This window comes from Tenrec ecaudatus, chromosome 11 (genome assembly GCF_050624435.1).
Source record: "Tenrec ecaudatus isolate mTenEca1 chromosome 11, mTenEca1.hap1, whole genome shotgun sequence".
Taxonomy (NCBI): Eukaryota; Metazoa; Chordata; class Mammalia; order Afrosoricida; family Tenrecidae; genus Tenrec; species Tenrec ecaudatus.
The window spans coordinates 70458533-70479204 of record NC_134540.1 but is presented as its reverse complement, the minus strand read 5'-3'; the positions used below and the strand labels follow the sequence as shown (position 1 = coordinate 70479204).

At 51.2% G+C, this 20672-nt stretch overlaps 2 protein-coding genes across 3 annotated transcripts in view; both read right to left on the bottom strand.

Annotated features, from left to right (window-relative positions):
* Positions 1-8842, bottom strand: part of NCAPH (non-SMC condensin I complex subunit H) — a 36819-nt gene extending 27977 nt beyond the window's left edge. Inside the window, exons 1-5 of the mRNA XM_075563168.1 lie at positions 8738-8842; positions 2787-3024; positions 2546-2636; positions 1804-1896; positions 1344-1476 (exon numbers count right to left, since the gene is read on the bottom strand). Of these exons, the coding sequence (XP_075419283.1) occupies positions 1344-1476; positions 1804-1896; positions 2546-2636; positions 2787-3024; positions 8738-8756 (574 nt within the window). The 5' untranslated portion in view covers positions 8757-8842. The remainder of the gene's footprint in view (positions 1-1343; positions 1477-1803; positions 1897-2545; positions 2637-2786; positions 3025-8737) is intronic.
* Positions 8843-15178: 6336 nt separating this feature from the next.
* Positions 15179-18300, bottom strand: ITPRIPL1 (ITPRIP like 1). 2 transcript variants are annotated; one of them, XM_075563167.1, is made up of 3 exons: positions 18071-18300; positions 17773-17877; positions 15179-16866 (listed from the first exon to the last, which is right to left on the bottom strand). In XM_075563167.1, the coding sequence occupies exon 3, from the start codon at positions 16850-16852 to the stop codon at positions 15206-15208; it is 1647 nt and encodes a 548-aa protein (XP_075419282.1). In that variant the 5' UTR covers positions 16853-16866; positions 17773-17877; positions 18071-18300; the 3' UTR covers positions 15179-15205. The 2 variants fall into 2 exon arrangements, with proteins under 2 accessions (XP_075419282.1, XP_075419281.1); XM_075563166.1 differs by lacking the exon at positions 17773-17877 and having other exon boundaries at positions 18071-18299.
* Between the last annotated feature and the right edge of the window lie 2372 nt (positions 18301-20672).

Here is a 20672-nt window from a genome sequence, read left to right as displayed (position 1 = left end):
CTGAGTGAGTTTCCAAAGACTGCACCATCAGAAGCCCTCTAGTTGGTGATGCTTACTCAGCCTTGATGACACAAACTCTGAAGGCTTTTAGAAGGCCTTTCTGCTTCCAAGGATAAGAACTGGTGTTTGAGTAACTTCTCACACAACCCCACGTACAATTCTGAGTGTGTCCATGAGATAATTGATTTCTTGTGACTTCACTCAACCAGCTACCATAAAACCACCACTCCTCTGTGCGCTGTCTGTCACACTGTGGTGGCCTACAAGGGCTGCTTTGCAGTAAACTGCACGGGAATCTCACTACTGATGGAGATCACAGACTGCGCCTTAAAGAAAACGCAAGTCCTCACACCTGCACCAGTGGACAACATCATGATAAGCGGAAAGCAGGATGACGTTGTCAAGGGATTGTGATTGGGTTCATAAAAGCAGCACCTTAAACCCAGGGGTAGGAACAGCTCTGCTATCCATGGGATTACTGCACACGCAGTTCAGTTAAAACTTAACACCTAACATTTGACCTCCCTGTGGAGTGATGATAAATTTGTTCTAGTTTTTAATCGTTTTCTGCTTGCTTTTCAATTGAGGCTTTCCTCTGTCCTTGTTCCGGGGTCTTTTTAGTATGTTTCTCTGTATATGAAATCCATAGAGACAGTAAACAGATTAACGGTTTCTTGGAGGTATGGCAGGGGCGGCTGGGGAGAAAGACGGAGCTAATAACAATAAGTATAAGAGGAAAATACTTTAAAATTGTGCTGATGATTGTACAACTTTTAATATGACTGAATTACTGAACTGTATGATATGTGAATTATATGCCAATAAAACTGAAGATAAAAATCCAGAGACATATTGCACTGAGCAGACATGCTGCACAGATGTCACTTTGAGGACTAAGGTGACCTGACAAGTCATGGCATTTTTAACTGCTTCATATGCATGTGAAAGTTGGACATTCAATCAGAAGAGACCAGGGAAGACTCAGTGCCATTGAAGCGTGGTGGTGGTGAAGCACCTGAAAATACTGCGGGCTGCCAGGAGAACTAACAGATCTGTCTCGGAGGAAGGACAGCACCTCAAAAGCAAGGATGTTGAAACTCTGACTCACGTACTTTGGGCATGTAATCAGGAGAGACCAGTCCCTAAAAACGACATTAAAAACAAACAAATCATGCTTGGTAAAGTAGAAGGGTCAGCCAAAATGAGGAAGTGGCTGCCACGACTGAGAAGTTGGTGCAGGACAGGGCAGTGTGTGGTCTTCTGTGATTCAGAAACAACTCCACAGTACCTAACAACAACAGTGTGTCATAGCGCGGCCCGTGGACTCCAAACCCACGCTGTACCTGCAGCACAGCTCTCTGCTTCCTCAGGAGCATCTGTGCCCAGTCCCCCAAGGACTCTATAGACATCAGCGTGAACAGCATCTACACGCACAGCGTAGATCTTGGTGCTGGCATCCAAAGTACCGGCAGCCACCTAGTCAAACGAGCAGAGCTATAGTCATGAGGACATACAAAGAGCTACTTCAGAGCAGGCAAAACAAAGCAAGCTGCACAAAATATTTATGTAGTGGCCTTGAAGGAGAGAAAGGTGTCAACGACCCCATTATCCATGGTAGGGAGTAAACAGATGTCACACAGGCACCTTTTCTGCATTTCAACTGACTGGGAAATGCAGTGCAGTAGCTAAGAATGCCTTAAGCCAGAAAGGCTCCCAAGTCCTTGCAGAATCCCAGCATGGTGGCCTGGAAACATGAGAAGGAATCATTACTTGGAATGCAAGACAGCAGGCATCAGTGCTTACTTTAAAGTTGGTCAGTTCAGTGTCTTTCTGTTTAAGAATCTCTGACATAAAATCAATCAAGTGCAAACCGAAAGCATTCTTGGTGGTGATTTTCTGTGAACAGAAGATTGGGGAAAGGTTTGTCATTTATCAGCAAGGGTCATGTAAGTAATGGTACCCTGAAGAGAAAACAGCAGGTACATTTTTGGGTAGAACTAGTCTCCATCTTGCCACTGATCTGAGTTCCCAGAAGCACCTGGCAACGCAGCCAAACCCACCTGTGCCCCCCCCTCCCCAAAAAGGGCTACACAGGGCCAGCACACAATCCCTGCGTGGCTGCAGTGTGCAGACCCAGTTCAAAGCACGGCCCATGAAGGAACTCGGTTGCCCTCAGAACAATTCTCTCCAGAAGTCTCATTCTCCTGGGACCTGAGTGAGGACTTGGAGGCGGAGGAGTGGCTGGGTAACCTGCCATGGCCACACCGCTCATTAGTGGAGAAGCGCATTTGTAACTCAGGCTAATTCCAGAAATCATGCTATTAACTATGAACCACGCTCTCGCTCGCTCTCTCTCTCTCTCTCTATCGACTGCAGGTGGCAGGCAGCCTGCCAGGGGACACACCAGTGGCCATCAGAAAAAGCATACTGAAAGGTATCAGCAGTGAGAGTCACTGAGGGTCACTCGTGCATTCGCTACAGAATCCAGACAGCCAGACCCGCCCATCACACTCAAACTCTCTGGGGATTGGCCGCAGATACTCACATTTTCAGCAGATAATTTGATACAGGTGGAGTAATGCTCTGTTATCTGCGTGTTTGTAAACTTTGGAATCGTAGCGGAACCATCAATGCTCCTACATGGAATGCAAACACAAAACCCTTGAGCACGGACAGTATGACTTTTCCAAGCTCCGGCACACCGAGGTATTGAGGCAATGCCAAGGCACCCTGGACCCACGTCAAAGTGGCCACCCCAAGAGGAGCCAGCCCGGAAGCCCGCTCACCTGTTGGAGGGAGAGGCCAACAAATGAGGCGAGTCTGTGCTGAACTGCAGGTCAAAGACCTTGGAGCGCCGCCGCTGCATTCGCTCCTTCTCGTCATCGTTCTGGGGGAAGTCTTCCAGGATCGGGGTGCCAGGAGTACTGAGAGGAGTCTTCCTGGGCAATGAGAATGCCCGTTCGGCGGGTGAGGAGATGCTGTGGGGGTGACCATTGGTCTCGGAAGCAGAGTTGCTCATTGTCGCTGACAGCAAGAGAACGAAGAAACACTTACTCAAGCAGGCTGTGCGGGGCAGCTCCCGCAGGTAGGAGGGGGTGTGGCGCCTGTCTCAGGGGTGCGGGCCCTTTCCTTGCAAAGACCATTCCCATCCAGCTCTGCTGCTTGAGGGACTCCAACCATGAGCTTCGGTTTCTTGGAGAATAGGTTTCTCGTGCTTTGTTGCGATCCATTTGGCAGCTCTTAGGCACTGGCCAGGATGTAATGAGGGGTCCGACACAGGTGGTGCTTCAGGTAAGCTTACAAACTACGGAAGTACTGACACAACAAATGCACACAACTCCTAATGCCGGGGAAAGGGAGGCAGATGCCGGGAGACGAGTGAGATCCAGACTAATCTCAGCTCTGCTGGATCTTAGGGGAGACAGGGAACAGACAAGCAGAATGTCCCAGAGAAATCACCACAGGTCACGAGCTAACTGCCAGGGGAAAACTGTCGTTTACAGCAAAAGACCCAGCCTTCGGCCTATCCATCAGTGAGGCCTCCCGCAAAAACAAGAGCCTGAAGCTCCCCATCTCGGAGCGGTGCAGTATGAGATTTGCAGCCTCACCACTCCTGAAAGATCCCGGCCCAAAGTGTGTAACTTCTAGTCAGCCAAGACTTTGTCTCTAACTTCCAGTTTAGAGGAAGCATGAGGCAGAGGAGCAAGTGAAGGGTACAAGGAAACATTCCAAAAGACCCAGAGGCGGGAGACTGAGACTAGGACTTGCCTTTGTCTTTTGAACTTTATCCCACAAAAAAAGCAGGACTCCTCTGAGGTAAAGAAAACCAAAAATAGTGTATGAAGTTCGAACCCATCTTTGGTGCCCCCCACCCCCCAAAAAGGAACAACTATAAACGTTTGGGTGCTAACTAGGGAAATTTCGGACATGGGCCAGATTCCAAATGATATTAGGGAACTGATTTTTCTTTTCTCCCAAGTGATCATGATATAGTCAGGAAGAACGGAATTACTTTTAGGAGATTCATGTGAACTCGGGGAAGTGATATCATATAAGCAGCTTCCTTTCAACTGGCTCAGCCAAAACTCCGTAGATGCGAGGCTGGAGTGTAAAATAAATAGGGCAAAGGGTTAACAGCTCTTGGACCTAGGTGGTGGTCTACGGGTGCTTATTGTCTCAGCCTTTCATTCTTCCTGTGTTTGACAATTTTCACCAGAAGAAACAAGAAAAGACCTGGCATGTGAGGTGAAGACGAGGGCAGGCACAGGAGAAAAATAAAGCACAGGAGGAGAGCGCGGAAGGTTGCAGAATGAAGGTGGTAGGTGGAGGTGTCAACGAGTTCATGGGAAAAGTCTTCTCCTCTAATGGCCAGCAAAGGCTCCACCAAGAACTCAGCACTAGCCTCGTAGCTGGGGAGCTACGACGTGGGGGCAGAGGCAGCGAGGCGAGCGGGCAGTGAGTGCAAAGGCAAGAACACGCCTGGTGTGTTTGAGGCCAGTGTGGCAAGAGGAGGGGACTCTTCACAGAAGAGAGAGGTAACGGGGCATCGCCCTGCCCAGGTGCTGGTGGAACAGATGCCAGAGAACAAGGGAAGACAGCTGGTAGGGGTGTATCAACTTTCCTTATGGGCTACCGTACATGCTGCCTGTTACATGCAGTAAGGAAACTGATGAGAGGGTACAGAGGAGAAACACCGAGACCTGGTGTATGCATCAAGGAGACCACTCTGGATGATACCCTGAGAACAGACTGGAAAGGGAGCATGGATTAACGATTTTAAACATGTTCTATGTTGCTCACACCCATCTAGGGTGTGGTACTGGTTGGTGTCTCCCTATACAGACAGAGTAAGAAAAATCAAAGATAGATGAAAGCAACTAGTTCAATGGACTAATGTGACTCACTCCAACCTCGGGTTCCCATGAACTCAAGACCAGAAGAACTGGATGGTGACCACCACCACCACTGCTGAAAGAGACCACTTTAGATGGGTAGGAGGAAGATATTAAACAAATCTCAAAATCATATAAAGAACCAGGGACACTGGCCAGGCTGACTTGTACCTCTGAGACTATAGACCTTTAATGTGAACCAAACAATTGGAAGTACACCTCCTTAGAATATGCAACCACTTGAGATCAAAAGGTCAGCGTTTGCCAGAAGGCAGGTAGGGTTAGGAAAGAGGAGTAGAAAAAGGTAACAGAGAGGAAGTAGGATAAATGATGTCACGTTCTAAGGATGGTAATCAATGAGATGAAACAAAATGAATATAAACTGCTGATGAAAAATTCACTGTAAACCTTCACCCAATTACCAATAAAAGTATAGACTAAAATGCATATGTAGTTATGTATAGGTTACTGTAATGGTCTGCTGCACTAATTTTTTATGCATGAAATAGATACACACATACACATTAAGGAGGAGGAAGAGAAATGGAGCAGAACTACCAATTAGGAGGTGATGATAGTAAACAAGAAATGCTGGCTCAGATGAGAGGGGTGGCAGAAGTGACCAATATCACCTCCTGGTAGATTAACTGTGGGGCAGGAGAGAAATTACAAGACTCAAGAATTAACTCTAAGGAACAACTGGTAAAATAGAGTTGCCATAAACTGACAGAACACTACAGAACCATATTTGGGGAAAGGAAGGAAGGAGGAGCAGGGCTCACTGGGCTGCTAACCAAAAGGTCAGTGGTTCAAACCCACGAACTACTCCACAGGAGAAAAATGAGGCTACCGAATCTAATAAAGGTTTAGTCTTGAAAACCTATGTAGGCTCACTATGAATGGGAATTAACATGGTGGTGGGTCTAACTTCAGATGCTCATTGATCACCTAACTGGGACAAACAGCTGGTTATCTGAACCTAGAGCTCCAGACTGGATGATGTAAATCCCTATACACCATCAGCATCTAAAACCAAACACTGACTCACAGGACAAAGCAGAACTGCTCCCTGGGGTTTCCAAAGTTGTAATCCTTACAGAAGCAGACTGCTACATCTTTCTATGCAGGGAGGGCAAGGTGGATTTGAACTGCTAACTATTCATTAGCAGCTGTGCGCTTCACTCAGCCTCCATCAGTGTATAACCAAGTACTAAAGCCACGGCCATCATGGCAATTCCAACTCATTGGGACCAGATAAGGTTTCCAAGACTTTAAAATTTTGACAGAAGACAGCCTCATTTTTCTCCCAGAGTAGCCCATGAGTTCGAACTGCCTACCTTGTGAATGGTAGCTCAATGCCTAACCCATAGCACCATCAGAGCAATGTAAAACATGTTTCAAACCATGAGATTTGGTGAGACCACCAAAGAAGTAAGTCTAGCACTTTGCAAACAACCCACCTTTTTGACACATGCGAGAAAAGTTTGAAGAAACCACACTGTTGGCAGAAAAACCCAGACTGTCCCCAACTTTTCAGATGATGTTTTGGTCCAACCCCAAGAGTAGGAAGGGACAGTGAGCACAGAAACAAGAAAACTGGAAGATGGAAAATGGTGGTAGGATGTTATGAACAATGGCAGGTGCCACTGTTTCCTGTTCTTGGTCCCAGGAAAATCGCAGAATAAAAATTTCATCACCACTTGGGCAGGAATTAGCTGTGAGAATGAACAAGCTCGGTTCAAAAAGAAAATCTCTATTCGGCTCCCCGCCCCCCGCCCCCATTACTGTATTCAATTACTTCTGTCACCAACATTGTACATACAACCATTTCAAAGTGTTGATTCAATTAGGATCATCCCTTTGGTTAATAAATGAATGTGTTTGTGCTGGGATAAAAAGTTACTGATAATCTTGACAAGAGTTGTTTCTTTGTTAAATAAAGGCGCGATGGTCATGCTCAGGAGTGAAATGGAAGGGCGTGATGAAGAGAAAGCTGATGAGCATGAACAACACAGCTGAGCTCAAACCACTTTTTTAAAATGAAAATACAAATAGGAAGGTCAGAGACATTTTAGAGGTAGAATCAAGTCGACTTGGGACTGTGTTTGAGGGCAGAAAGAACTGGAATTTTGGGGAAAGAAAACAAAACTAGGAAGCAGCAACGGAAGGATTTGGATTATCTAAAGGGGAAACAGCTGGGATGGCGACTGAGTTTTCTTTCCCTAGTGTCTCTCTTTGCCTCGGACATAATGTATCAATTCATTCAGCAGGTCAGTGTTGAGTCAAAACACCTTCTCTCCCACTGCCATGCCTCCCTCTCGTTTTCCAGTCCCCTCTGGCCTGACCATCCCCTGCACAAATTCAGCCTTTGGTGACAATCCTCTGAAGTTTCCCTGTTGCCCAATCCAGCCCCCACTTTTCAAGCCTCTTTCTTGAGTTTCAGAGTTTCTGGGAAGCAAGTGACAGCCCCCCACCTTGAAGCACTTGGCTCCTCTGGGTTTTCCCAACTTCTAGAGTTTGGTCCTCAGAGTTTGCTCCACACTGCCTTCCTGGCAAATTCCTCTTGTAGGGCTTTCAACATGATCTATAATGACGGTGTCCAAATGCATTCCACACTCCACTTACCTGACTGGCCAGTAAGACTGAGTGCCCAGCTCTTATTCAAATAATAGAGGCCCTTCACTTACTATCTCTCCAACATATTACATTTCACATGTTCAAAATACAACTCTTAAATTTTCAAACCGATCACCAAGGTCTACAAGGTCCTGACTACCTGTCCAAACTACTAAGCTTAGTCACAAAATTCTGGGCAGGTGGTGACCCGGGTCAGATTCTTCCCCACCTGCACTGGTTCCTTCGTTCCGCAGCAGTCTTTTCTTAACTTAAAAGATCGTCCTTGAGTCTCTATTGGTATAAGGAGCCCCACCCCCACCGCTAGTCTTAGTGTACAGTCTACAGTTATTTGTTTACTGTCACTTCGTTTGCTTACTGAATGTCTCCCAGACCATGCTCAAAGAAGGCATGGTTTTGTCCTTTACAGTACCCTATTTCCAACAGGCTTAGTGAGTTTAGCGTTGGGGTACTAAGCTCATGGTCAGCAGTTCTAAACCACTAGCAGCTTCGAGGGAAAAGGCTTTCTACACCAAAGATACGCTCTTGGAAACTCATTCTATCCCGTCCTATAGGCTCGCTGAGTCTAAATCGACGCCATGGCAGTGAACTTGAGTACTAGTTCCACCGCTTCCCTTGCCAAGTGGATTTCCAGTAATGGAGACCCTACAAGACGGGGTAGAACTGCCCCCCCACCCCCACCCACCACGGGCTTCCAAAGATGTAAGCAGATTGTCAAATCCTTCTCCCGTGGAGCAACGAGTCGGTTCGAATCCCCGAACCGCAGACTTGTCGGTCAGCCAAGCGAGTCAAACCAGTGGCCAACAGTGTCCTCCTGCGCAAAACGCGCGCTCAACTACGTGTTGAATGAAGACAAAACGAACGCGTGCGGCTAAGCCTGCAGCGGCAAGCCCAGTGCTCCCCCCGCTCGGAATCTAACTCCACTCCAGCAAACTACGGTAAGTGGAGAAGCTGGCACCGAGTGGAGCCCGGGGAGAAGGCGCCCCAAGCCCCGCCCCGGAGCGCCAGAGCGGGCCCGCCCCGCGCGCACGGCCGCAGCCGCGTCCGGATTGGCCGAGCGAGCCCCGCCAAGCGAGCTCGCGGGGCGCGCGGCCCGGACCGCGCAGGCCTCCCCCGGCCCGCGGGCCCAGGATGGGCGCAGAAGAGGCTCGTTCTCAGGGCGGGGGCCCGGCACGCCCCGTCCCCGACTGCCTCTCCCTGCCGGGCCTCACCTGGGCAGGGCGGTCGCATGTTGCCTCCGCGTCTCAGGAGCAGCTTTTAAATCGCGCGCCCGCCGCTTCAGGACGCCCTAACGGCCGCCGTCACGTCACGTCACGTGGGGCGGGGCCAGTGACGCGCCTGCGCAGACCGCCTCCGCTCGCAGCGCTTAAGGCCCCGCCCCTGCACCCCCTCCAAGATCTTCTCAATCCTCCTGAGAGGAGACTCGCAAACAACTGCCATGAAGCCAGTTCTGACGCACAGTGGCCCAGTAGGACTGAGAACTGCTCCTTAGGGTTCAGCCGTCAGTCTCTATGGAAACAGACGGGCCCCTCTTGCTCCCGCAGAGCTGTTCTTGAGTTTCAGCCGCCAACCTTGCTATGAAGAGCCCCCCACCCCCCGCCTAACCCGCGGCGCCGTCGGAAGGCCTTTCCGGGCGGATTCGAGGGCCCTTGATTCAGCGCTATCTGTGCAGTTCCTCGGGGTCCAACGGCATCCCCTGGAGAAAGATGTGGCAGTCTGCTTCCGTGAAGATTAAGAGCCTTGGGAACCCAACGGAGCAGTTAACTCAGTCCTAGGGACGCTGGGAGTTGGAAGCGACCCCCCTACCCCTTACCCGCCCCCCTCCGTAGTGGTGTTTTGAGTTTGGGGGGGGGGCGGTTCTCCTAAGCAACTCTGTAGGGCAGCGGTTAAAGCGGCAGTGTGCGGTTGGAAACCTCAGCTTCCGCTCTGCAGAAGCAAGATGAAGCAAGCAGTCTGCATTTTATGCAGATTCCAGCCTGGGAAACCCAGAGAGCCACTTCTACTCTGTCCTATAGGGTCACCGTGAGGCAGAATCAATTGGGTCAGTAGTAGGTGGGGGTGCACCGGGTGGGGCCTGGCCGCCGAAGTGGTTGGGCTGCTAAACCACGAAGTCAGCAGTTTGAAACCACCAGCAGCTCCACAGGAGATAGCTAGATGGACGGGGCTTTCTGCTCCCATAAAGTTACTATCTTGGGGCAACTCCAAGGTCCTGTAGGATCACTGAGTCAGCATCAACTTAATGACAATGAGTTTGTTTTGGAGTTGAGGTTGAGTTTGGGGGAACATCCTAAAATAGAATGAAAATATGCACTCCTTCAAGGGGCAGATAACCCCATATATAAGGTAAGCACAGGCTCGCTTATGCTTATTTTCTAATCTGGAGTGAACAATTACATGGTTTTGTTGTTTTCCATCAAATATTCTGCTTCTAGGTACAGCGGGCATCTGTCTTCTTGGCCCCCACAGCACCTTCTACAGAATCAAGGTCTCTTCAAATGTCGCCCCAGGCAGAGATGGAGTGTCCAGTAAACAGGGTTCACTTGCCTTGCTCACTAAGCTGTGATGAACAGTTGTGCATGTTTTTGTTCCCATCCAAAACCCATGTGAACTTGTTCACTGCAGATTAGTAAATAAACCCATGCTTGCCTTGGTTATTGAGCACCCTGACCCTGACCGTGTTACATCCCTGCTACCCTCGCCACTAAATGCTACTGGTGCCCCACGGTCATGACCATCAAAATGCATTTCCTTTTGTTGAAAACCACTTTTAAAACCAATTTCATTTTTTGGCATGAACTTGTGCTTACACTACTTTTTCATGTAAAACTGGATGAGACAGAAGATAATCAGTTCAGAGTGCCCTTCAGCTCTGTGAACGATGATCTCACCTGACACCCTGGGTCCCAGACAACACCCAGGTCAGCCTGCTCCCTCCTCAATCTCCGCACACATTGATGGGGTCCCTTTTGTTTCTCTTCATTTCTTCTCTCAATCCACATTTCCTTCCCCACCTTGGTTTGCAACAAGCCTGACCCTGCATTGGGCCCACTGTACCCCTCTTTGACACCCCCACTTCCAAAGTCTAAAACCTTCACAGGTTTCCCATGCCCTCTCTAGTCTTGTGCTGTGCTCCTCTTGCTCCTGGGCTTCCAGCCAGTGGGGCCTTCTTGCTCCCACCATGCCCTGCCCCACCGTAGCCCTCTCCAGAATTCAGTCTTCCCCACCTTAGCTCAACTTCCTATCTTTACCCAGTGGGCTCCCCATCAGATTTCAGCTCACCCGTCGGCACTTCCTCTAGTTTTCTTTGAAATGGTCGTGTCTCCGTCCTAGAGGCTTCTGTACAATTTGTCACCCACACCCTCTTCCTTCTGCCGTGATTATTTCTTATCCATCTCCTCCATAGCCTCTAGAGGACATCAGTGTCCTAGACATTGTTTCCCCAGGGCTTGGGATTAGCCCAGGATGCTGTAAGCACTTCGAGGTTGAATGGATAAAGTTGGAGGACCAATTTAAATCCTGGTTCAAGCAGCTTCCTTCATCTTTCTTCCCTATACATAAAATGGGGGTGAAAATACCCCCTTTGCTGGGCTCTTTGAAAATCAGATTTTACACACCTTGTGAGCAGGTAGGCAGTGAGACCCCACTGCTGTCTCTCTGGCCCACTCTGCCCTCAGCAAATTTGAGGGAGGAGAGTGGAAATGTGGTTTTTGGTTAAGTGTGCACTGACTCAGAACAGTGGAGTTGGAAGGATAGAGGTGTAAATGAATTGGGAGCCTCAGAAGAACTGGCCTGGTAGAGGGCACTAGTGGACCCCTTTATGAAGGCACAGACACAAGGCTGTTCTGTGAAATAACCTAGCTTCCCCTTCCCTGGATGATGGCAGCCCTGGTGATCCACTCCCAACAAACCATTGAAAACCCAATGGCGCAATGCAGTATGTTTTGTTGTTTACTGTCACCATAAAACAAACCCCATGGAGCGTAGTTCTGCAGAGTCATGCAGGATCCTGGGGAGTTGGACTAAACTGGGGCAGCACCTGGTTTGGTTTGGGAGCTGACTGCTTGGGGCAATGGGAGGGAGAGGGACAGAGCCAGCTTCACCCCCAGCATCTCAATAAGCCAGGCCCGCCCAGTGCAGGCAGCTCTTTCACCTCTGAATGCCATCTTTGTGTCTTGGGCTAGGGCTTCCGAGAATGCCAAAAGGTTGAACGATTTATCAGTGGTATGCAAAGCGCAATTCCTCTGTGCAAAGAAAAGCCGTCCCAGGATCATTCCCTCCTCCACCTTACTCCTCTCACTGGGAATTCTTCCCCAAACTAAACTGGAAACATCCTCTTTAGGAAAGAAATTGTGTTATCAGGTGGTTACAGCAATCGCTGACTTCCAATGTCCCCAGACCATTCAGCCTGCCACTGACTTAAACCATAGTTAACATAAACCATAATGTCCCTGTGAGGATCAATGGGCTCATTGGAATGGCTCTGCATGTGTTTTGGCCTCTGAGCAAATGCCTGTAATTTTTGTGTGCGATATCAAATTCCTGACCTCCTAAAGACTGGGCCAAGAACCAACAAGTCTGTCTTCTCAAATTTCCAAGCAGTTAACATACCACCCTCCATCTGTAAATTAACATCATACTTTTGGGATTTTTCAAAGCACTCTAACCCCTTCATGTTGTCCCCAAGACCACTCTGAAAGGTGGCTAGCGTACTATCTTCCCACGGCTCTGCCACTTACCGTGCGACCTTGAAAGAGTCTCATTCCCTCTCTGTGCTTATGTTTCCTTGTCTGTCAACTGGCAATGATCAAGTGTCCATTTCATGGGCTGGTAGTATGAGTAAATGAATTACCAGATGCAAAACACCCCCATTGGCAGTGGGCCAAGTAGTTTCATTGCCATCATTGTTGGCCCATCCTGGGTGCCAGCCAGGTTTGTTTTGGAATAAAGCTTAGCTCCCCAAGTATCTAGAGAGCTTTCTCTCTCTTTGTAAGCTTGAGCTCAGAACACTGTAGCTCTGTTCTTCCCAATACTACTTGTTCCCCACCTCCTACTTTCTTTCACCCGCAGCCACGCCCACTTTGACTGTTCCTGTTGTCTTTTGCGGACTCAATAACATTTTCCTTCTGGCTCCTGAGACTGGAGACCACCCTCTCTCTAGCCAAGGAGACTTCTGCCTTACAGAGCTGATGCTTGTGTGTAGCCTCTCATGGTTTGGTTTAGGCCCCATGTTAACCCTTCTATTCCTTTACCAACCTTCACAGTTCATTCCTGCCCACTGGCCATGCCACTGGGAAGCCACCAGGCCAATTGGTTTAGGGTACCGTGAGAAATGCCAGGGTCGACCACATGAAGCTACTCAGAGTAACCTGAACTTCTTGGGGACAGGCACACGTGTGGATGCTGGATCCACTGGCTATGCTACTGAACAGGGTCTTTTGGGGGTGGCAGGGAACAGCCTCCTGTATTGATCTGAAACTAAAACACCAGCAAAGTTATTTTCTCAAAAATAAGTGGATGGGTTTTTTTAAAACACCAAATTCCCACCATCGTCACACCTTAATGCAGTGGTTCTCAACCTTCCTAATGACAGGACCCTTTGATACAGCTCTTCATGTGGTGGGGACCCCCCCAACCATAAAATGATCTTCACTGCTACTTCATAACTGTCATTTTGCTACTGTTATGAATCGGGCGACCGCTGTGAGAACCTCTCTCTTAACTTGAAAGCGGTACCCAGTGAACAGGATGGCAGGCACAGCCATAACCCCTGAAGACTGGCTAGCATCAGCTTCCAGGACACTTTTATCTTTGCTAGGAGTGAGCCCTGGTGGTATATTAGGGGTGGTGTGTTGGGCTGCTAACCGTAAGGTTGGCAGTTCAAAACTACCAGCCACTCCTTGGGAGAAAGTTGAGGCTTTATACTCCCATAACGAGTTACAGTCTCAGAAACCCACAGGGACAGTTCTACCCTGTCCTGCAGGGTCACTGTGAATCAGCATCGCCTCCTGGCAGTGAGAATGTGGTAGGGAAAGGAACCATGGGGCGTAGTGGATCACACATCCAGCTACTAATCACAAGGTCAGCAATTCAAATCCCTCAGCCACTGAGGGAGAAAGATGAGGCTGTCTGCTCCCATAAAGATCGGCAGTCTTGGAAACCCTCGGGAGCAGTTCTAATCTGTTCAATGAGTCCCAGTCACCTTGATGGCGGTGGGTTTTGCTTGGAAAAGCATGGACTGTAGGCCTGCAGTCTGAGCAGGCCAGATTTGACCCCACTGAGGCCAGGTCCTCCTCCCTAGCAGGTCTTGCTGTCACTCATGGGTAGCAACAGCCACCAGAATTTCCAAAACAACCACACCCACCCCTAGCGTTGATTAACACTCTTCCTCAGGATGCCCCAGGTTTTGAACGGAGAAAAACACCCCAGTCCCAATCTCTAGGATCCCTCCTTTGTAAAGCTGGGCCGCTTCATAGTCCCTTCCTGTCCAACCCTGGCACCTAGCCTGGACCGTGAGGAGCCCAATTCTCAAAACGACAGGGTTCCAGTCACCCATTGGTCTTCTCGTAGGAGGGATACAAAGGCACTACCCAAAGAGAAAGGCACAGCCACAGCAGTGGTGAAGCGCTTCTTTACCAAGCAAGTGGTTCCCCTCAGGAAAAGGAAGAATCTTCCTTGTAGAGCTTCGACCCACCCACTGCGGTGGGGTTGATGCTGACACACAGTGAGCCTACAGGAACTACTCGGTAGGGCTTCTGAAGTTGTAGATCTTTAAAGAAGCCGACTGCCTCAGTGTTCTCCCAGGGAAGGGGGACAGAGGTTCACACACCACCGTTTCAGTTAGCCTAGTGAGTATCCCACTCTTAGCAAACCAGACAAAAAAACAAAGCTACTACCGAGTCCCAGTGACCCTAGAGGGCAGAATAGAACTCCCTGTGGTTTCTGAGGCTTCCTTCCTTGCCCCCTACAAAGACAGCTAACAGGGCGTAAAGGTGGTCAGATGTTGGCTCTTAGAATAAACCCACCCTCTCAGTTCCGGGGCCAGGGAACGCTTGCCTTAAGATTTGTTTTTAAAGCAATGCTAAGAAATGATTTGGGTAGTTTTGGGGAGTGTTTCTCAGAGGTACAAAAATAGCCCTGGGAAAATGGAGCTAAATTAAGAAAATGGAAACTAAACATCTTGTCTTTTTAAAAAGTGAAAAGTCTGAAAAGTTGGGAGCTTAAAATAGGGGAAGTTGTCATCACAGCATCTGATTTGGGAGGACACGGTGTGCCGTCGACTCTGATGACCATCAAGCTCACAGTTCAAGGAGGCACTCGGTTTACACAGAGGCCTAAGGGGAAAGGGCGGGGTCCTCTTTCAGGTCCAGTGTTGAGACACAACACCTTCTGGGTCTGAGCTCTGCAGCAGCCAAGCTCTCCTGGAGTATGTTTCCCCTAGACCCTCTTGGGTCAGTCAGGAGAAGAAAAGTTCAAAACTACCAACCCTAGAATAGGCCCTGCACACGGCACACCCCAACCTCATAACCCCCCCTCACCCCCCTTCATCTATCACCTCCACCCACCCGCAAAGGGACCACCTACGCAGCGGTGAGGTCTGCAGGAGGAAGTCTCCGGTAGGCAGGCCGCAGAGGAAGCAGACACACCTCGCCCCCTCTCCCCGTTCTTTAATAGCCTTTAGGTTAATGGGCCCCAGCCCCAGGAGCACAAGGCAAGGCCTTCACCTGCAGGAGGAGGTTGTGGAACTCCTCCATGGCCTGCGAGTGTGCCACTGGATTGAGCACCAGGTGCTGGAAGAGGTTGACAGGCTCCGCATTCCGAAATGTCTTAGGGATCGGGACGGTCAGGGGCAGGGAGGTGTTGCCAATGAGGAAATGGTGGAGGGACCTCTGCTGGAGGCCCCTGCCCAAGAACCAGAGGAGGTCCTGGAGCCGCTGGGACAGCATGTGGTGCTTCCAGTCTGTCAGGGGCAGCCTTAGCAACAGGTGCATGAAGGCTGTTTTGAAGTGGTAAGGGGTCAGGATGGGGCAGGGTGCCCCGGCGGGTAGGTTCTGGAGGTCACGGAGAGTTAAAATGATCTGGAGGCACTTGAAGTGACAGGTGTCCTCCGGAGCAAAGCGCCCTATCAGCTTCAAGAACAAGTGCTCGCAGGCTGCCAAGGACTCCGGCCAGTAAATACTGGTAAGCTGTTCCTGCTCAGGAACCTGGCTCACCAGGTAGACCAACGTGTCTTCCCGCTGCACCCCCAGGACCAGGCTGATGGAGAGAAAGCGGCCTGAGCGGTACTCCAGCCTGAGCTTGCAGGAGGTGGTGGAGGGCGGAAGGCTGAGCTTGAAGTCATACTTGTGGGCCACAAGGGCCCAGGCATTGCTCATCATGCTCCGGAACCACTGTACGCTCTTGTGCACGTCCAGGTGGGAGCCGGTGCAGAACGCCGCCTTGACGGCGCTGTTACTTGTCCCTGGCGCCGCGGCGTGGTCCTTGTTGCTGCGGTGCACCAGGCACAGCACGTCCCCCAGGAGCTTCTCACACCTGCACACGCACTCCAGCTCCACCAGCACGCAGCCGCAGCGGCGGCCCATGGCCTGATTCTGCATCTCCATGACGAAAATGGAGCCCTGCGGGGGGACGACGGGCACCAGCACGTAGAATGTCTGGGTCTCGCGGTAGGTTCCCCACTTCTCAAAGGCAGCCCCAAGGCCCAGGCAGTCTTCCAACTGTAGGTGAGCCTCCCGGCGGCTGAGGATCCGACAGGCCTCCAGCAGGTCATCCACAAAGCTCTCCACAAACTCACAGGTGCTGGGCAGGTCCCGGATGGCATTCTGGACATAATGTTCATAGAAGGTGGCCAGGGCCTCCTGTGAGGGGAAGTCGGCGAGCCAGCTGCAGGACGTGACGGGCACCACCCGGACTTCCGCCTCCTCCTCGTCACTGCTGGAATCAAAGGCCGGCTCATGCTGCATGTTCTGCCGCAGGAGCTCAAAGAGGAGGAAGAGGCAGAAGAGGCCAGCATTCCACAGGTTCCCCAGCAGCCAGCCCAGAGGCCCCTCTTGACCATCGGCCTGGAACCGCCACCCCAGGCCTTTCTCCCCCAGCACTAACGGGTCACTGGCCGGCTCTCCCCGCCACAAGTTCTCTGCCTTCTGCTTCTGCTCAGCAGCTCGCTTTCGCTCTTCAAACTCTCTCTCTAATTGGCGCATCTCCTCGCTCATCCGCTTCTCCAGCTGCCGGCTTCTGGCTAGCGTGTCCAGGTCCATCCGGTCACTGACCATCAAGGGGTGGTGAACAACATAGAGCACTGCCAAAAACAGCAGGCTGATCACAGCCATGGAGGCCTCTGCATCTGGAGGGGTAGGAGGGTGAGGGTCAGTGATGGTCTTCTGGATGCGTCCGCTCTCCGGGGCTCACATTCCCCCAGAGCCCTGCCACCCCAAATCCTGGGTGGCAACTATGCAGGAGGGCCAGGCAGCGCACAGAGCTGGGGCCAGGCAGTGCCCGTTGGGCTGCCCAGGAGAAGAAGGTTTGGAAGGAAGGGGGGGACAGTGAACGTGGCACCCAGGTTCTCTACTGCTTTCCTTCCACATGACGTGGGTGCATTTAGGCCTTCGGAAGGTGGAGACGGGGTTGTTTTCAATGCCTGTACAGGATGGGGAGGGGGGAACCTCATGCTAGGGTGGCCTCACCCAACTCATCAGTCCACCATGAACACCAGCTATGCCCTGCCGATCACAGAGGGTCCCTTCCACAGGCAGAAGGGCACTGGAGCTGCCTGGGTGTGTCCTCTCCCCGGCAACCAGCTCTAGGCCCGCCTATACTATCCCACTTCCTCTCTGACTTCACAATCCTCATTCTGCTCACTCTGTGTCATCAAACAGTGGGGCCTCTCCCAGTGAGCACACCCCGGAGAACACTAGGGAGGTACAGTTCTGGCAGCCACCTGCTCGATTCTCGGCCCTCTCAGAGGGGCCTGCGAGATGGCTGATCCATGGCTGATCCAGAGGTAGGCACAGGGAACTGAGAACAAGTAGCCAGTTCTTCTGTCTCCCCACCAAAGGCATGTCCAGGATCTGGCAAGAAACGTGCCCTGGGCAGTTTCTCTTGCCACCCCAGTCTCCAGCGACGTTCAGCAAGTGAAAACTGATTGCCACCGTGGCTGCTTTCCTGGATACGCCTGCCTCTGCCCCACCCACCTGCAGACCCCAAGCCAGCCTGCTTTCCACCCACTTGTTCCCCAAGCCCTGGGGCTTACCGAGATTCAGGAAGGACTGGGCTGAGCAGAGGCTGAAGCCCGGTGGGGGCCAGTCCGCCCCTTTGGATCGTGGCCTCGCTTAGTCTCACTGCCCCTCCAGGAGCCCTGTTAAAAATTTTAAAGGTGCCTGGGGGGGGGGGGTTGGGCTCAAAGTGGGAGCCACCCCCATTCATGATTTCTCCTAATTCCATGCCCACTGACTTGAACTCTCATCCACCTATCGAGACCTGGCGTCCTGAGTGCCCATCGCTCCGCGAGACCCTCCGGGACGCGGGCGCGGGCCCGGTTCTGTACTCACCGTCGAGGTTAGCAGGAACATGGTCTTAAAGAGACAGCACGCCAGCCGGTCCTCGCCTCCTTCCCGACCAGGTGGGGGTTCCCGGATCGTCGTCCCCGAGCCCGCGCGCTTCCCGTTCACGGGGCCCAGATCGTGTCCGTGGGTGCATCCGTGCGTCCAGGGCCAGCTGCGCCCGTCGGCGCCGGCTCCCCCCGCGGCCCCCACGCCGCTCCCAGGGCGCCCGCCAGCCGCCCGCCGCCGCCGCTGCTCCCGCCGCCCGGGCTCCTCCCAGCCCCGCCCCCGGCCCGACTAGCTCCTCCCTCCGGACGCCGCGGCCCCGCGCTGCCCGAGCCAGCGGAGACCCGCCCCGGGGACCCTCGGCGGCGCGCACCCCGTCGGGGTTTGTGAGCACAGCAGAGGGCCGCCGCCCGGAGCCCAGGGACGCGCTGCTGGGCGGCGTCACCGCGACCACCCGACGGAGGTGCAAGGTCTGCGTGTGGTCCACCCAGCCCTGCCCAGGGCCGCACACACCCAGTGGCACCAAGGTGTGGGGCTGATGGCGGTGGCCACGCCAGGACCCTTACAGACCTGGCCCTGGGGCAGATAGTACAGGGGACCAAGTGTGGTTTCTTGCGCCCAGCTCCCAGTCCCCCTTCTCCTGTCAAAGTGATGTTCTTGAAAAGAACCAGACTGCACCGCAGCGCACACAGTCCTGGCAGGAGGCGCAACTGGCCACTCACCAGTCAGATGCAGAGATGGGTGCTGGGGAAAGACTCTCGTGAACTATGGGGGACTGAGCAAGCAAACAAGGGGTTATTGATATTAGGAGAGTCAACGCTTAATTGACCATGAAACAAGGCACATAGTTTAAAACTGGTTCTGAAGCCGATGTTTCTTTGACTTCCGGCCCTCCTAGTCTCTCAACACTTGGACTATATCTACACATTCTTTCCTACACACTAAGCCTGCTCAGCACCCAGTGGTCTTTTCCAATAGCCCTGACCTTGTGTGATCCTCTGCCCCCAACTCCACCCTGTCCAGTTTGCTTGAACCTGAATCTAAAGAAGCCTCCCATGGCTGAGGCTTCTGATCACATGGGTGGGTCGTTGGCCTTTCCTTTGTGTGCAGGGCCTGGGTGATAAACAGTTAACATGCTAACTGGAAATTCCACCTAGAGGCACCTCCAACAGGCTTAGTGAGGTATTTCAAAAGCAATCACTGAAAACGTAGGTGCTTTTTGAGCAAAGATTCATAGCAAAACCCTGACCAAATGGGAGGTGGGGTGGGGATAGAACAGAATTACACATTCTCATGAAGTCCAGAGGGCTGCATGAACCCCTAAACTATTGCCCGGCAAAGATGATCATTAAAATGTAAACCAGAAGCATTCCCTGAAGTTTTGTTAAAACAAACCATAGTTCTGCTTACCTAGTTAAAAAACCAAAAGGTCAGATATGACAAAATAATAATTTATAACTTATCAAGGCTTCATGAGGAGGGGGAGCAGGAAGGGAGGGAGGGAGGGGAAAATGAGGACCTGATACGAAGGGCTGAAGTAGAAAGCAAATGTTTTGAGAATGATGAGGGAAACAAATGTACAAATGAGCTTGACATACAGTGGATGGATGGATGGATTGTGATAAGAGTTTGTGAGCCCCCAATAAAATGATTTTAAAAAATAAAATGGAAGGTCTGCTTCTGCATTGTAGTCTATTAAGAACAGTATGAAATCAATCTGACAACGGCAACTTTAACGATGAGAAAGGAAGCTTAGCGGGCAGGGAGTTTGTTACTGGGGGAGAAATCACTCAAAGGGGGCGTGAAAATGGTTGCACCATCCAAAGAATCAATTTGTTTTGTTTAGTTTTTTTTCACATAAAATTATATTTAATGAGATGTGTAATCTTTTTTTAAACATTTTATCAGGGACTCATACAACTCTTATCACAATCCATGCATACATCAATTGTGTAAAGCACATCTGTACATTCTTTGCCCTCATCATTTTCAAAGCATTTGCTCTCCACGTAAGCCCTTTGCATCAGGTCCTCTTTTTTCCCCTCCCTTCCCACTGCCCCCTCCCTCATGAGCCCTTGATAATTTATAAATTATTATTTTGTCATATCTTGCCCTGTCCGACATCTCCTTTCACCCGCTTTTCTGTTGTCCGTCCCCCAGGGAGGAGGTCACATGTAGATCCTTGTAATCGGTTCCCTCTTTCCAAGCCACTTTCCCTTCCCTCTACCCTCCCAGTATCGCCACTCACACCCTGGACCCTGGATTCCCTGTGCCTCCAGCTCCTATATGCACCAGTGTACAGCCTCTGCTCTATCCAGACTTGCAAGGTAGAATTCGGATCATGGTAGTGGTAGGGGTGGGGGTGGGGGAGGAAGCATTTAGGAACTGGAGGAAAGCTGTATTCTTCATCGGTGCTACATCGCACCCTGACTGACTCATCTCCTCCCCTAGACCCCTCTGTGAGGGGATCTCCAGTGGCCGACAAGTGGGCCTTGGGTCTCCACTCTGCACTTCCCCCTTCATTCACTAACAATCAATTTTTTAAAATCCAAAGAATATAACCAATGTCACTAAACTGTACATGTATGCACAAATGGCTCATTTG

Coding starts and splice junctions, on each gene's coding strand:
- ITPRIPL1 (XM_075563167.1), bottom strand. CDS start 16,852: ATGGCTGTGATCAGCCTGCTGTTTTTGGCAGTGCTCTATGTTGTTCAC.